Source organism: Hypomesus transpacificus, chromosome 15, assembly GCF_021917145.1.
Source record: "Hypomesus transpacificus isolate Combined female chromosome 15, fHypTra1, whole genome shotgun sequence".
In the NCBI taxonomy this organism is placed as follows: domain Eukaryota; kingdom Metazoa; phylum Chordata; class Actinopteri; order Osmeriformes; family Osmeridae; genus Hypomesus; species Hypomesus transpacificus.
The window spans coordinates 1,973,991-1,991,151 of NC_061074.1; the positions used below are offsets into that span (position 1 = coordinate 1,973,991).

At 51.5% G+C, this 17,161-nt stretch overlaps 1 protein-coding gene across 4 annotated transcripts in view; it reads right to left on the reverse strand.

Moving 5' to 3' along the window:
* The window catches only part of phldb1b (pleckstrin homology-like domain, family B, member 1b), a 41,960-nt gene that overhangs the window by 4,353 nt on the left and 20,446 nt on the right, over positions 1 to 17,161 (reverse strand). For 3 of the 4 annotated variants that reach the window (XM_047035346.1, XM_047035344.1, XM_047035345.1), the window contains 13 exons: positions 12,128 to 12,463; positions 11,486 to 11,641; positions 11,010 to 11,147; positions 9,351 to 9,479; positions 7,694 to 7,849; positions 7,477 to 7,587; positions 7,257 to 7,346; positions 3,910 to 4,029; positions 3,667 to 3,769; positions 3,146 to 3,431; positions 912 to 1,002; positions 652 to 798; positions 185 to 404 (listed from right to left, as the gene is read on the reverse strand). In XM_047035346.1, coding sequence (XP_046891302.1) covers positions 185 to 404; positions 652 to 798; positions 912 to 1,002; positions 3,146 to 3,431; positions 3,667 to 3,769; positions 3,910 to 4,029; positions 7,257 to 7,346; positions 7,477 to 7,587; positions 7,694 to 7,849; positions 9,351 to 9,479; positions 11,010 to 11,147; positions 11,486 to 11,641; positions 12,128 to 12,463 — 2,083 coding nt within the window. Of the gene's footprint in view, positions 1 to 184; positions 405 to 651; positions 799 to 911; positions 1,003 to 3,145; positions 3,432 to 3,666; positions 3,770 to 3,909; positions 4,030 to 4,645; positions 4,793 to 5,507; positions 5,670 to 6,093; positions 6,211 to 6,598; positions 6,731 to 7,256; positions 7,347 to 7,476; positions 7,588 to 7,693; positions 7,850 to 9,350; positions 9,480 to 11,009; positions 11,148 to 11,485; positions 11,642 to 12,127; positions 12,464 to 17,161 lie in introns of all 4 variants that reach the window. The other variant, XM_047035347.1, reaches the window with a different exon arrangement.

Here is a 17,161-nt window from a genome sequence, read left to right on the forward strand (position 1 = left end):
TGAAGTCTTCTTAGATAAAAAAAAAAATCATTAAAGCCATCGCTACTGCATAATGCACGCACACACTCGTATATCAAACTCCAAAGCCAGCTCCTACTAGCAAGGCAGGGGTTCAAACTTCAGTCTCTATGGTATGCTAGTAGTTAAAAGCCAGCTGAGCTAAGGCCTCTCGTGGTGAACTCACCGACATAGTAGGAGAAGGTCCGTTTGAGGCGGTCGAAGACGAACCAGCGCTTCTTCCAGGACTTGATCTTTCCCCCCATCTTGACCAGGTAGCCTTTGCACATCTTGTCTGTCAGGATGACGTGGTAGCAGGTGTCCACATTATGGCCAGACGACTCCACGTGACAGCGCAAGTCAAACTCCTCCTTCCTGATGGGCAGGTAGCGCGTCATTGGACGAGCCTGAAGAGGGAAGGAGGAGAGGAGGGAGGGGGGAGTCAAACTACATCCTGCTTCACTCAAGTGTTAAATATGTCCCTAAAATAATGTTGTTTGGATAGTCCCAAAAAAGATAGATAGAACAAAGATAGATTTTAAGTTCTATGCCCAATGTGACCTGTGTGATCTGAGAACATTTCTAAACCCAGTTTGACCTGTTCTAAGTTCTGAACCAGGTTGGACATGTGAGAAGTTCTAAACTAGGTCTTACCTGTGAGAAGTTCTTGGCCCTCATCTTGACCTCCTTCTCCACCAGCTGCAGCCGGTGTGAAGTCTCATCCTGCAGCCTCCTCTCCACATCCTCCCTCCTCCTCCTCTCCTCCTCCAGCATGTGACGCCGAGCGAGGGTCTCTCGCTCCTGAAACACACGGATAAGCGTCCAATAAGAATCTGCCTGTTTGCTGGTTTCTATATGGTTTCTTGGGATCGAAAGGTTGCAGTGTCGTGTGATTCGACGGGCTGGTTTCTCACCCGTGACTCGATGAGTCTGGCTTTTTCCAGGTGGGCTTCTTTCAACATCTTCTCCATCTCTTCGATCTTCAACGCATCCATCCCACTGGCACTGTGAGAGAGATAGAAAGATAGAGAGACAAAGAAGACATGGTCATTTACTAATATAATACTCGTATTATACTCCATCATATTATACTACAGTGCCCTCCAAAAGTATTGGAACAGTGAGGCGAATTCCTTTATTTTTGCTGTAGACTGAAAACATTTGGGCTTGACATCAAATAATGAACGTGAGACCAGAGATCAACGTTTCAGCTTTTATTTCCAGGTATTTACATCAGGATCTGATGCACAACTAAGAAAATATCACATTTTGTTTGAATCCACCCATTTGTCATGTGATCAAAAGTATTGGAACAGATATACTTAAAACATATTTAAGTGAATAAGACTTAATATTTAGTTGCAAATCCTTTGCTTTCAATAACTGCAGCAAGTCTGTGACCCATTGACGTCACCAAACTTTTGCATTCTTCCTTTTTGATGCTTTCCCAGGCTTTCACTGCAGCCTCTTTCAGTTGTTGTTTGTTTTGTGGGGTTCCTCCCTTCAGTCTCCTCTTAAGCAGGTAAAATGCATGCTCTATAGGGTTTAAGTCTGGAGATTGACTTGGCCAGTCTAATACCTTCCATTTCTTGCCCCTGATGAACTCCTTTGTTGTTTTGGCAGTGTGTTTTGGGTCGTTATCTTGCTGCATGATGAAGGCTCTGCCAATCAGTTTGGTTGCATCTTTCCTTAAATTGGCAGACAAAATGTTTCTGTAGACTTCCGAGTTCATTTTGCTGCTGCCATCATGTGTTACATCCTCAATGAAGATTAATGAGCCCGTCCCAGAAGAAGCCATGCAAGCCCAAGCCATGACATTACCTCCACCGTGTTTCACAGATGAGCTTGTGTGTTTGGGATCATGAGCAGTTCCTTTCTTTCTCCAAACTTTAGCCTTTCCATCACTTTGGTAAAAGTTAATCTTTGTCTCATCAGTCCATAAAACTTTGTCCCAGAATTTTTGAGGTTCATCTCTGTACTTTTTGGCAAATTCCAGCCTGGCCTTCCTATTCTTCTTGCTAATGAGTGGTTTGCATCTTCTGGTGTAGCCCTTGTACTTTTGTTCATGAAGTCTTCTGCGAACAGTAGATAGTGATACCTTCACTCCTGCCATCTGGAGGTTGTTGCTGATCTCACTAACAGTTGTTTTAGGGTCTTTCTTTACAGCTCTCACAATGTTTCTGTCATCAACTGCTGATGTTTTCCTTGGTCTACCTGTTCGACGTCTGTTACTTAGTACACCAGTAGTTTTCTTCTTCTTCAGGACATTCCAAATGGTTGTACTGGCTATGGCCAATGTTTCTGCAATGGCTCTGATTGATTTTCCATCTTCTCTAAGACTCACAATTGCTTGTTTTTCACCCAAAGACAGCGCTCTGGTTTTCATGTTGTTTTCACCTCTGAATACAGTCTGCATAGACAAAACCTATCTTACCCAATCTGAACCTGAGTGTAGACATTCAGTGGTATTTATTGATTGAATAATGTATGTAATAGGACACACCTGGGCAACAAAACACACCTGTCAGTCACATGTTCCAATACTTTTGCTCACGTGACAAATGGGTGGGTTCGAACAAAAAGGTGATATTTTCTAATTTGTGCATCAGATCCTGATGTAAATACCTGGAAATAAAAGCTGAAACGTTGATCTCTGGTTTCACATTCATCGTTTGATGTCAAGCCCAAATGTTTTCAGTCTACAGCAAAAATAAAGGAATTGGCCTCACTGTTCCAATACTTTTGGAGGGCACTGTACATCTTTCTGAACTGTAGAACGTGGCCCTGGGTTCCATCCTTCTGAACTGTAGAACATGGCCCTGGGTTCCATCCTTCTGGGCTCTATGTGAACTCCAACTTACACCATCCAGCTCTGGAGGTGATCCGTGTGTCATCACTGCATCATGCATCATGTCAACAGACCTTTTACTGAACATTAACTGTAATAACAGAGAACATCTGTGTTCTGGCTATTAGCTACAAATAATATAGCACAACTGTTTACAGCTCTATGCTGTTTGTGGGTCGGTGTATGATCACTGCAAGAGTTGGACCATTATAAACCGAAGTTCAGTACCTCCTGTGCTGGAACAGAAGTGTGTGTGTGTGTGTGTGAAGGTGTGTGTGCGTTCCGCGCTCTGCCTCGAACCTGGACATGTTGTCAGGGGAGCAGGCTGAGTTGTTCTCAGTGGAGATGCTGGTGTCCATGCTGTCGGAACTCTCCAGGCTGAGCGTGTCATAAGGCCGTTCCCCCCCGGGCCCCCCAGCGGCAGGCTGGTGGTGCAGGATGGAGTGGTGCACCATGGAAGGGCCGGCGGGGGCGTAGAGGAGGGGCTGGGAGCCGTGGAGCGCATCCCACTGGCACTGGGCCTCCACCGCGGCCCTCTGCTTCAGCTCAGCCAGACGCCTCCTCTGCTCCTCGATCACCTGCTGACCTGGGGGGGGGGGGGGGGTGAGACAGAGAGAGAGAGAGAGAGATAGAGAGAATGAAAGAGAGAGAGAGAGAGAGAGAGGAAGAAAGAGAGAGGAAGAAAGACAGACAGATTTAGTCCAGTACGAGGGTTACTTAATGATTCCCCTTGCCTGACCCATGAACATGCCACGCTTGAGGTCTTCATGAGTGGGGGGATGGGGGGGGGGGTCTGGGGAGGGCTGAGGGAGCCCAGCTACCTTTCTGCTGCAGAGCCAGCTGTCTCTTGGTCTCTATGTCCTGCAGAGTGGTAGCCAGGTTCCTGGGGAGGCTGCCTGTACTGCTGGCCACCAGCAGGGGGCTCTATGGGGACAAGAGGGGTAGAGGGGAGAGAGCTTACACTTACTGTCATTTCAAAAAAAGGAAGAAGACGTCACACATTGGTTTTCCATGACAGTGCAACAAGAAGCTGTCAGAGGGAGGCTGGGAGTTATCACACATACCCTGGAGGTGTTGCGTCCCAGAGTAGCTGCGCCGTACTGCAGCGTAGAGCCAGATCCAGAACCCGGCTTGGATCTCAGCACAGTCTGGCCCGCCTCACTGTCCAGCTTGGAGCGGAACACCTGGATGGTACAGAACCACATTGCTCAGCTGTGGACCAGAACCGCCATACGGTTCTAACCAGAGCTTATCTCATAGCTAGGATATCAACCCAAACACAAGGAGGGTGTAGTGCACTTGTTTTGGTCCAGGGGTTAGCGCTGCCCACTCCAGACTGCACACTCAGGGGTGGGGTTGTCTATCAGAGAGAGGAACAATGGGACGCCATTCTTCTGTTTCAGTCTGGCTGCTATCAGCCCCTCTAATCCTGCCGTCTGCTGCCTGCTCTGTCATTAGACGCTCTTTGATCGGAACGATAATTACAGAGGCTTTGATACTGCTGACACCTGCCACCCACCTCTCCCCCAAACCTCCCACGCAAACCCCCTCCCCCAATAACTACAACAAACAGCCCCCCCTGGGCCCACCCGCATCCCCCCATCCCTCCCCGAAACCTCCCAGCCACCAATTCCTACAACCCCGCCCATCCCGACATATCCAAACCCCCACTCACGCACCTGCCCCTCCAAACCCGTGACAATGTTTACACACCTGTCTTTGAAATGAAGCCGACATGAAAGGAAAGGAGCAGTGAGATGCGAGGAGGAAACGAGGAGAGCAGAGGAGCCCGGGTGTTACCTGCAGCGGCCTGCGGCCTGAGAGAGACTTAGTTGGCAGAGGCGGAGGGCAGAGCTGGCCGTCCTGCCCAGCAGACATCACCTCCTGGTACCACTGCTCTAAATCTAGCCCGGGGATCTGAGGCCTACTGCCCTCAGACTGGTAGTGCTGGGCCGCAGGGCAGGAGCAGAGCGAGAGGGGAGGAAAGGAGGAAAGGAGGAAAAATGGAAGGAGGAAGAGGAAAAAAAGAGGAGAAGTAAATAAAAGGCAAGATGGAAGGATAGAGATAGGCTAAAAGTAGAGTTGTTCTCCACGCATGGCCCCGGTTCATTATCATTGAGGGTTAAACTGAATGATTAAACACGTAAATACATTAGCATGAGCTTGCAATAATGGATGCCGTCATGAATGGCTGGGTGTGAAGCCGCAGCTCCAAACGGAACGTCCACACAGTGGTTACTGTGGCCTAGTGCCATGCATTCCTCACTAAACTGATGAGGTTACAGTCAATACAGGGGGAGTGGCCGGGTACTGATCTGGACACTGATGGAGGGTAATGGGGGAAAGAGGGGGGAGGAGGGGAAGGGATGTAGAGAGGAATGGAGAGGGAGAGATTAGGTGTAAGAGGGGGGGGGGGGAGAGAAAGAAGGAGAGGAATGCAGTGAGGAATGGGGAAGGAAAGAGAGGGAGGGTGTGGGGGGGAGGTAGAGAACAGAGGAGGGATGGAGAGGACAAGAGACGGTTTGTAGAGGAGGCAGAGAAGGAAGGATAGGTAAAGAGAGGAAGGTGTAGAGGGAAGAGAGAGACAGTGTAGCCAGGGAATTAGAGGGTAATGAAGGGAGGATGAAAGGAGATGTAGGGCAGCGAGGGGACCAAGACACACCTCCACAGAGAGAGAGAGGGAGGAGCCATGTGGAGAGGGGAGGTAGGAGAAGGCGGGGTCTACCAGTCCGGGGTGCAGGGGTTGGCGGAGAGGGGAAGTGGGGGACGACTCCACCTTGGGCATCCCGTACATCTGACTCAACTGGTTCACAGTCACATACTCCTACCACAGCAGAGGGGCGGAGGGAGGGGGGAGGAGAGGGATGGAGGAGAGGAGGGACAGAAGGTGGGAGGGGGGCAGGGAGAGAGGAGGGACAGAAGGGATAAAGGGGGAGGAGAGAGGAGGGAGGGAGAGAGAGAGGGAAGCGGATCAAGGAAAGGAAAGAGACAGGCACATCAACTGGAAGAACGTAGCAGATTGAAATAAATCAGGTAAAGCAGGACTAGGATCTCTTGGTGGAATAAAGGTCACCGTATTTACTTCAAGTTCAATGGACAGCACTGCTACAAGCATCAAGCCAACAGGGGGAGCAAGAGGATGGAGAGAATGGAGGGATGAGGAAGAGAGGGAGAAAGAGAGAAGAGAGAAAGAGGAATGAAAGAGAGAGAGTGAAGGTGTGTGTGAGAGAGAAAGAGATAGATGGTACCTCTTTGGGGGCATCTAGCGAAAGCAAGGGGTCGTGCGGGGCGGGGGCGGCGAGCGGGAGGTTGCCGCGGTTACCGCTGCCATACATCTTATAGACGTCGGACAGCTTCAAGTACTCCTGACAGCGAGCAAGCTGGCGCAACGCCACCACACAGAACGAGAAGCCGTGAGTCTCGCACTCACACACGCATAGGAATGTACAACACACACCCACTCATCTGAATTAGAGCACTAGTTCAGTAGCAACAAAGCCAGATGTCCAGAAACCCAGGGCCAGCTCCAGGGTTGGGGTGTTCCCAGACACCAGAGGAGCCGGGTTCAACACTGACCAGCTGCCCACAGATGACTCTGGTCAGGGCTTAGAGTTGAGGACTACCAGGGTGGTTGCAGTGGGGGTGGGGAGCACATACTGAAGCACGCAGGGTTGCGGGTGTCAACGACATCGACACGACAACACAACAAGAGGTATGGGAGGGGCTTCATGCTGCGGCTGTTAGTCGGGTTACCTCCGTTGGGCTGCTGGGGTACAACTGACAGGAAGGGGAGGGGCCTAAGTAGGAAGGGGCGGGTCGGCAGAGGGATTTCTGGGAGGAGTGGGCGTCCTCTAACAGGTCAGTCTCGCTGATATGAAGCACTTCCTGTTTAACAGGCAGGGACATTGGCGTCCTGTGTTAAAAGGTCAGTGAACGAGGTGCGTTTCCTGTTTTAGCAGAGCCCTTTCTCCCAGGTGGGATGAGGTCATGGTTACTATGGTTACCACATAGTCAAACACTCAATGCAGAAGAAAAAAAACATAAACCTATGGATTCCAACAGTTGCTGTTATAGTTAGCTAGAGTTAGTGTACACATACACACATACCACAAGGTCTCACACATAACAAAATTATTTTAACCTGTGTTTAGCCCTGGTTTCACCACAAAACACACGTTTTAGGACAGCAGTTTTACACTTCACATGTCGGAGAAACTCTTGGATCCTCTGTTTCTGATTACAAAAAAATATCCTGGAACAGTCTATCTCCTGGAATAGTCTATCTCCGGGAACAGTCTATCTCCTGAAATTGTCAAAATCATGGAATAGTCTATCTCCTGGAACAGTCTATGTAAATAGATTGGATACGCGCTCCTCATCCGTGAGCGAGGTCTCTCTGTTCTCTCCTCACCTCCTTCATGGTGCTGGAGGATTTGGGGAAGCTCTTCCCTCCGGTCAGACTCAGATATCTCTTCTCCAGGGACGATAGTCTCTCCTTCTCCTGGGACAAAGAGAGACCACTACACATGAAGCTGTCTGTGCGTACGTGTGTGGGTATGTGTGTTTTTGAGTGTGTGCTTCTAGAGTGTTGTTATGTGTCTGCGAGTGCACCCATGTGTTTGTGTGTGTACCTTGTGCAACATCTGCAGAACGAGGCTGCGGTCCTTGGCCAGCCTGTCACACTCCTGAGCAGCCTGCAGCCCCAGCTGGTTAGCCTGGCTCTCCAGGGCCGACACTTTCTCCTGAGAGGGGGGGGGGGGGGGGGGGTCAGACAGGATCAGGGGGGGTCAGGCCTTGTAACGCCTGAGCACAGATGACGTCGTCATCGTAACGGGACAGGGGCCGTACCTTCCTGTCGGCCATGCTGCTGTGGTACTCTGCTCTCTCCTGCAGCAGCTGCTGGCTGATGGTCTCTCTCTCCTCCTCCAGGCTGCTCTCTCTCTCCAGCTGCTGAAACTCCAGGTCCTCAAACTGCTTGGTGCCCGACTCCAGCGCCTCCCCCTCCTGACACACACGCGCAGCCATCCACACGCACATCGACACGCACGCGCACGTTAAAACCCACCGGCTCATTCCAAACTCGGCGCTTCAGCCCAGTCCGTCAACCCCCCTCAGTCCAGCAGGCTCAAACACCAGCCAGTCAGCCTGCCAGCCAGTCGGTCGGCCGTTAAGCCGGCCTGCAGAACACGGCGAGCGAGGACCCATCTCTCTGTCCTCTGCTGTCACTTCATTCAAGAGCTGAGATACTGACGAGGTTGCAGGCCTTATACCACACATCAGTCAGCCCTCAGTCAGTGTGTGTGTGTGTGTCTGTGCCCCTTGAACTGTGAGGGAGGCAGTCTGGTATGTGTTTCTGCCCAGTGGCTAGAACCGACACAGCAGAAAGGACTGACAGAAGTTCAAAATGCACTATAGATGGTTACTATGGGCATTGCATGGCAGAGGGCAGTGTATTCATTCACACCCCCTAACTCAGCTACAAGCATTTAAGATACCGGTTACACAAGGCAAAAATATACAATAAAAACATTCCCAGAGTAGATAAGAGAGAGAGAGAGTAACAGAAAGCAGGAGAGGAGACAGTGAGGTTAGTTAGTGTTTATGTTAAAAGATTAGTAGTAAGCTGTTAATAGAAAAGTAAGTCTTTCCAAAGACATAATAAACGTCCCTTTATTCAACCCAGGAGACAACGTGTAACCATACAAACACACACAGAAACGTGCACACACACACTTCAGGTGTGTGTGTGGAGCACATGCAACATACCCTTGTGTGAATCATGACTCAAGAACTACAGAAATCACCACGATGCTGAGCCCCCCGGAACCAGAGCAGAACCAGAGGGAGGGAGGGAGGGAGAGAGGGAGGAAAGGAAGGAGGGAGGAGAGAGGGAGGGAAGGAGGATGGGGAAGGAGAGAGGGAGGGAGGAGAGAGGGAGGGTAGGAGGAGGGAGGAGAGAGGATGATAAGAGGGAGGGTAGGAGGGGGGAGGAGAGAGGAGGGAGGCAGGAGAGAGGGAGGGAAGGAGGGGGGAGGAGAGAGGAGGGAGGCATGAGGGTGGGAGGGAGGTGGGTGGGTGGGTGGCAGAGAGGGAGGCAGGAGAGAGGGAGGGAGATTCCAGAAGCTTAGTGTCAGCCCTCTGAGAGGCCCCAGGAAATGTGTGTCAGTGTGTGTGAAGTGCAGTGTGTGTGAGGGTTTGCCATGGGCCTGTTATGTTGTTAATACCCTTAGTCTGACCTTTGATCCCATCCAGAGTGAGAAGGGGGGACGGGGGCGGGACGGGTGAAATGGTGTGGGGGTGAATGGGTCGGGACAAGTGTCTAGGTATGGGGGGGGTGGAGGTGTAGGGGCGAAGCATGTGGGAGTTGGGTAAGGGGGGGGGGTGGTGTTGGGTGGAGGAGGTGGTCCTGGGGTACGGGTGCGGGGGTTGGAGGGGGTAGAGGAGGTGTGGCGTGGAGGGTCTGGGGGGGGGCGGAGGTGTTGGGGTGGAGGTGGAGGAGACCCACCCTCTTGAGCTGCTCCTGCAGCTGTTCCCTGAGCGACTCAGGACAGTTATGGAGCTGCTTCTGCAGCTCGGCCAAGCTCTCCTGCTGGCTCTCCAACGCTCGCCGCTCCGCGTCTACGTTAGCCCTCTCCTAGAAAGACACACGCGCAAAGGGCACGCACACACACACACAGGGAGGTTCACATACGCGCGCACAGGCATACACACACACACGCGCGTAGGCACGCGAGTCATTCACACACACCAGCCAGGAGGAGAGACAGGAGGAAGAGAGGACAAGAGAGACAAAAACACAAGGCTCAAAATCCACGCCATGCAGAGCGCCCGATGTTAGAGACAGATCCCGACCGCGCGGGGGGGGGGGGGGGGAGGGGGGGCAGAGAGAAGAGCTATGGAACACTGAGTAGGTTCTAGAACATGGAGGTTCTAGAACATGGAGGTTCTAGAACCCCATGACACCATCATCATTATCATCCTCATCATCCTCTTCAGTACCCAGTTGGACTACAGTACCCAGACAGCAGTGAACACATGCCTCTGGGCCAACACTCCCAAAACAACAGCAGATCACACACACACACACACACACACACACACACACACACACACGGTCATACTAACACTGCCAAACCAACACCAGATCATGAATGTACTCGCATTCATGACAATTTGGGTTGCCATAGTAACACCATAGCACTCACAGAAAGGGAGGTGTAGAGAGGGATTAACAGTTTGAGTGACACCTCACCTTTCCAATCAGCATGGCAGCCTGCTACAGCCCCACTTTCCATATAAAATGCAGCAACTGTGATGTGGCAGTGCTAGCTTGAGACAGATACATGTCCCTCTCTCTTTCTCTGGAAATACCTCTCTACCCTTTTCTTTCTACAAATACATCTCTACCCCCACCCCCCCACCCCCTCTCTCTCTCTCTCTCTACACCTCAGAGCAGCCAGAACCCAGACGTGTCCTGCAGAGGCAGAGCCAGGGAGCACACAACATACGCTGGGATTCTCTCTCTACACATTCACGACTTATCGCCCTCTCTCTTTTACTCTCTGTCAGTCTTTGTCTCTGTCTCTCTGTCTCTCTCTCTCTCTCTAATGCATGAGATGAAAAGGTGCCATCCACCATCATGTCTGGACTGCAGAGAACAACCTAAAGGCCCAGTTTACAGCAGCACGTGAGTGTGTGTGTTTGGTGTGTGTGCGCATGAAGAAGCAGACAGAGGATTAGGGGTTAATTGAAGGTGGTTAATTGGTAGAGCCAAGCCGTAACACAGGAGAGGATGAGAGGAGGAGAGTAGTAACCCAGAGACCTGCCCATCCAAACCATCTGACTAGACTGGGTCTTGGTGCAGGGGTGTATCATGGGTAATGTAGTGTTTTGAGGGGACGTGCCAGGGACCAGAGGAGTCAACACAGCTGTATTGAGTAATAGGAGACACAGCAGAGAGACCCGCAGCTGATAGACCAGGAGAGAGACCAGTGGTGAGGTAGAGAGGCTGGTCGAGGTGGTATCTCCCCTCTCTAGCTGGCCGATGACTGATGATGATGATGAGGTGTGTGTACGTGTTTGTGTACGTCTGTTTGTTTGTGTGTGTGTGTGCATCCATCTGTGTGTACAAGTGCGTGTGTGTGTTTGCGTCCTCAGCTCCTACCTTGTGCTTCGCTCGCTGGATGGTGTTCTCCAGATCGCTGAGTTTGTGCTGCAGCTGAGCGATGATCTCTGACTCCGCCTCTATCTGCTCCTGCTCCGCCTGCCGCTCGCCCTGCAGCAGCGCACGCTCCATCTCCGCCTGGGAGGAAGTGACATCACGTCACACACCAGCTCCCAGCCACAGGACATTAACTCACCCAACACACATGACCATTCTATCGAGGAGAGGAGATGTGGGGGTGAGGAGAGGAGAGTTTGACAGAGGAGAGGAGGAGAGGAGAAGAGGAGGAGAGGGGAGTGGATGGGAGAGGACTGGAGAGGAGATAAGGAGAGGACAGGTGAGAGGAGAGGACTGGAGAGGAGGTGAGAAGAGAGGAGAAGAGAGAGAAGGTGAAAGGACAGGACTGGAGAGGAGGTGAGAGGAGAGGAGAAGAGAGAGGAGGTGAGAGGAGTTGAGAGGAGGTGGGAAGACTCTACCTCCTGTTTGGACTCCTGTAGCTGCTGCTCCAGCTCAGTCAGCCGGGTCTTCAGCTCGTCCACGCGGGCCAGAACCCGAACCCGCTCCTCCTCCAGGTACCCAAGCTCCAGTCGACCCCCACTGCCCGACCCACACCCGGACCCCGAATCCTCCTGCTGCAGGGAGCCAGGGAGGAGGGCAGGGTGGAGAGAGGGAGAGTAAGACAGATAGAAAGAGTAAGAGGGAAGGATGTATAACATTCACTGTCTACACAAGGAAGTGCAGAAGACGTGAAAGCATGCATGATTCTCAGCCAGCGTTACAGCTGTGTGACAGACCCAGCGTGTGTTATAATGGCATGCTATTGTAAGGTTAGGTGTGATTGACATGTTCTGTCAGGATAGAAGTGTATGTGTGTGTGTGAGAGAGAGACACAGCTGCTGCATGTTCTGTGTTCTGACTAAGTGACACAGTAGAATCCTCAGTTCCTTTGAAGCCATGGGTCTACAGGGTCTTGCAGTCAGCACACATAACTATTCACTAAGGCTGCATGACATGTATGTCAGCGAGATTCATGTGTGAGTCTGATGTGTGTGTGTGTGTGTACACCCCTGCTCAGTGCTAGACATGCAGAGGCCGGTCTATCCGTCGGTGCGTCTGACCTGTCTGTCTCCGTTGCTGAGGCCCCTTCCTGGGGAGCGAGGAGGGGGGGTCCTCACCTCCTGGTGGGTGCTCTCCGTGCTGCTGCACTCCTCCTCCTTCTGGTTGTCCTCGTCGCTCTCCCTCTGCCTCTGGGCCAGGCGCAGCTGAGATGAAGCCAGGAGGTTCTCCAGGGAGCCCCGTCGGACGGACGCCTCGCCCAGCCCCACGGGGAAGCCCATCCTGCCCCCCTCACCCCCCAGACCCAGCCCCGGAACAGGACCAGAACCAGGACTGGGGCTGTCGACCTTGTTGTACTCCGCACATAGGTTCAGGATGGTCTCCAGACGTTGTCTCTCCTGGAGGAAACAAGAGAGAAAGAGAGAAAAGGAGAGGTAGGACGAGAGGGAGAGTCACAGGGGGAAGGAGGGATCCGATTAGTTCCCCGTTCGACAAGTCAATATATCCACCGGTTATCTCATTTCCTGTTTGTTCGATCTCATTTCCTGTTTGTGTCCAGTTCTCTGGATTGAGACGGGCACCGATGCCAGTCAGGATATGAACGTTGTGTGTATGTGTGTTTGTGTTACTTCAAAGCAATGCCATGTGGTCAGCAGACTCCTTGGCTGGACGTCATGTCCTGAAACAACACTAGCACCCCCAGATAACCTCTGACCTCATGCCATCTGCTGCCCCCCACCTTGTAGGATGACCCCCCCACACACACAACTCACCCCAACAGAGCAACTGCCACGAAGATAGGATAGTCTAACATGCCATTGATGCCATACATAGCTGGCACTGTTGGATTCACTTTCCAGACATGTATTCACTGAGCTGGGTTGTCTGTGTATTCACCTTGAGGGGTGCAAGTATTCAGCTCTGCTCTCCTGTAAGCTTCCTTTTAACACTAATTATACCTCAGAGCGTAACTACTTCAGTCACAGAGGAAGATCCCTGGAGAGTGTGTAGTGTGTGTGTGATGTGTCTCTGTGCAGTTTGTTCCTCCAAACCCTCCATTATCTCCAACCTGTAATCAAGGGTTTAAAAAGGGGATGTGGCTTCAACTGAGGGGGTGTGGTTTTAACAGCAGTCTAACCACGCAATCCACCCTCTCTGTAGCAGGTCCACAGACGCGACCACCGTTCCCCCATGTCCCACCAGCCTCACCTGTGTCGACTACCTGGCTGAAAGGACAGGATTTCTTCTGCAGTAGAATCTGGGTGTTCCTCAACATAAATCACAGTTGACAGACTCAGAGTCAAATTATAACAAGGCAACCAGCCTACCTGTTCATTATGGGGTTCTGTAATGTGACGTTCCCTGGCTAGCAGACAGGTCTCTGCTAACTCAACATAATTGCTCCAGTAGCTGTGGTTTACAGGCCTGCCATAGCCTAAAGGATCATTGTTCAATATCCCCAGATCCTACTGCATGCTAACCCAGCCACACATAATGAGCTTCAGTTACCGTTGTTTACTATAAAAAGGTAACCAATCTACAGGGGCTAGGTACGTTAGCTTGGGCCTCTATAGCTAGCTACTTCAGCTAGCAGATGGGTCTCAAGCTAACCCAGCTAGCTACACAGTCCCAGGCTAACCCAGCTAGCTACGGAGAACCCAGCTAGCTACAGAGAACCCAGCAAGCTAGCGAGCCCCTGCTAAGCCAGAAAGGTCAAGTCTCTATGTTTATAGTGCCCTGTCCTACCCTCTGCGGATGTCATTAGTGGACCCCCCCAGGAGAGACAGCTGGCTGGGAGGCAGCAGGAGGGCACCTACACAGTTTCTGGTCTGAACCCTTCAAACACACAGTACACACCTCCAGCTGGCTCAGACGGCACCAGGACCAGCCTCCTACATCCCCGACCTCTGCCCTGCTGGCTGGGTCAAAGGTCAGGCACATACGCACACGCATGCATTCAACACAAACACACACAGCAACTAGCAATACCCTTGCATACAGTGGGAAACAGACTACCAATGTACTAACTAGATAATCTGATGATACAGTAACAGACACAACAACAGAGCTGTGTTTCCAAGGTTTGGGATTAATGGTACCAGCATTAATCACAGGCCTGTCAGATCACAATGAAAGCCTTCCAGTGCAGCAACGTTCAACTGATATCCGATACTGGACCAGGCCTACATAACAGATTGCATTTAGATTACATTAAGGATTACATTTACAAGTTACATTTGCTCACAGTCATTACATGATCCAGACATGGAGTCCCTTATCCTCATCCTGGGGGTTAACTGAAGCTGGGCCACAATAAGGAATCCCCCTGGATACTGGCTGAAACACACACTCCCACGTGAAAGCTTGGCTGAAACACACATCGACAGGTGGACAAATACTGACTTACTAGAGAAGCCACACCCCACACCTTGATTACACAAGCCCCCACTCCTGACACCCAAACACACACGTCCCTGCTCTCCAACCCACTGCCTTTAGCTCTGGGGGTCTTAGCAGTCTTAGAGGTGCTACAGCTACCGTACTTCTCCAGTCTTCCAAGCAGCTGACACCCCCAGGCTCAATCCCCCCCCCCCCTCTGAATCTCTCCTTATCTGCCACAGTGGTGGGAGTAGCAGGGTAAGCCCAGTCACAAGTCTCAACAACACACAACCACAAGGACACACACCCCACACACATGCGCACACACACACACACACACCCTTGTTTGTACATTCACAGGCAGCTGTAGGGGTTTTGACTGTGGGAGCCGTGTGGCCACCTCTCCACTGCTGGCTCCGAGGTTTGACACGCTGTTCCCATGTGACTCCTTCACCTGGCTCTCTAACCAAGCTGTCAAAAGAATCTGCTCCCACATAATTAGACAGATAGACCTAACCTCTATTACACATGGTTCTCATGCATGTGTCACTTACTCCACCCAATACCAGCTCTAAGACTAACCTGTTCTAAGACTGCTAATTCCTATCACTGCCACCCCCCTCCTCTCTTATCTCCCTCCTCGCATTCTCTCCTCTGCTAACATCCGGAAAACATGATTTCTCCTCCGCCGGATCTCATTTCAGTCAGTCGCTCTCTCTTTCCCCACACTCACTCCTTCCTTTTCATCTACAGACTGCTCCCTCCTCCTGTCCCCTCTGGCTTGTGTGTGTGTGTGTGTGTACGCATCTCTCCATTCACTAGCGTTGCTTCTAATCCTTAGCAGGCTACAGGGAGGGAGGTCATTCACAGAGTGAGCAGGAATTGTCTCGGAGGGTGTCGACTCGCACACACAGAACCGTTCACACACACAGATCCGTACACACACACACACACATGCATACACACGCACACACATACACCTGTTTACACACATAGCACTTTTCTAGGGCCAAGGCGCTACTCTCCTTCACGCTAATGCCCCAACACACACACTCTCACACACACACACACATTCACACACAAAGCTCTGTCTCAGAGGTGGTGTGTTCCAGACAGTTCCTCTGATGCTCTGGAGCACAACTGGAGCACGCTGCTTCAAAGACACACAGAGGACTGGCCCTCGAGGGCCAACATATTTATGTGCCTATTTGTGTGTGTTTGTGTGTGTGGGGGCGAGTGCGTGCGTGTGTGTAAACCGGTCCCTGGAGGAAGAACTGGAGTTGACCAATTTACATGTTATTATTTATCCCAGGCTCCTATTTCCGTGTGTGTTTGTGTGTGTGAAATCTCTTTCAGAATCAGATTTATTCGCCAAGTAAGTTTGCACATACAAGACATTTACTGGCAGGAAGGTTATCTTTACTACTTGTGTTTCAGATGTATGTGTGTGAGAGAAACAGCTGTCTCCGATGAGTCTGTTTGAGCAGCAGTGATATGCTAGACACACCAGCCAGTGTAAACATCAGCCAGTAAACACAGTCCCACCTGGCAGCCTGGAGAACACAGCTTACACCTCTGAGACTCTCTCTCTCTCTCTTTGTCTCTCTCTCTCTCTCCCTCACTCTTTCTGCTTATCTCTGCCGTTCTCGCTCAGTGTGTTCCATCAATCCTTCGCTGGTTCTCTGTCTCTTGCCTCTCACGCTCTTCTCTCCCGCCGCCCCACTCTCTCACTGCTCTCCTTCCAACCCTGCTCTCCCTTTTTCCTCAATGTTCCCTTTCTCCCTCTCTCACACACACACATAAACACGTCCCAACCCTCCTCTACCCTCTCTCCTTTTTTCCACATCTCCTGGCTCGTTCCCACACTCTCTCTACATTCTCTAACCCAGCCTCCCCTCAGGGATCCATGACGGAGACCACAAGCTCGGCGGGGACGGCAGCTCATAAACTCTGCCCTCCCAGCCTTCATAAGTGACCTATGACCTCTGCCCCCTGACCCCCAGCTCACACAGGCTGCATGAACACCTGTACTCCAGCCTCAGACTCCAGACCGGCATATGGAGTCACATGTTGCATAGAGGTCCGGTGATCCAACCAGGAAAATCCCTGAAGACTAAAAGCTCTGTGAACCCAGGGAATACACAAACTGTGAAGCTAATGTAACACACACACACGCACACAGTGAAAGTCAACCACTGCTAATCTGAAAGCTGCATTGTGAACACAGCCTCTGACCTAGACAATTTACACAGGGTCCATAGACACGTGGGTATGTTACAGTCACAATACACTCACAACACACACACTCACAACACACACACTCACAACACACACAGAACACCTCCCCCCTCCCACCCCCCTGACCGAACACATACCACAGTACAACACATTTAAATATAGACACAACACAACAGCACCTGCTACACCAACTACAGTACTTCCTATCGAGCCGATGTCATGGTTAGATGCTACACCAGCTCTTATCATAGCTGTTGTCATGGTTACCTGCTACACCAGCTAAAGCAGGGTGGTGGTTCCTATCAGAGCCGTTGTCACGGTTACCTTAATGAGAGCTGCCACGTTGGTGAGGAATCCAGGGTTCTCGTGAGCCAGGCCCAGAAGGCACACCAGGGCCTGCTCCCTCGTCTGGCCCGCTTGCACCGGAACCGGCCCTGGAACCATCCCAGAACCACTCATAACCTCCCTCCCCCGGTCCA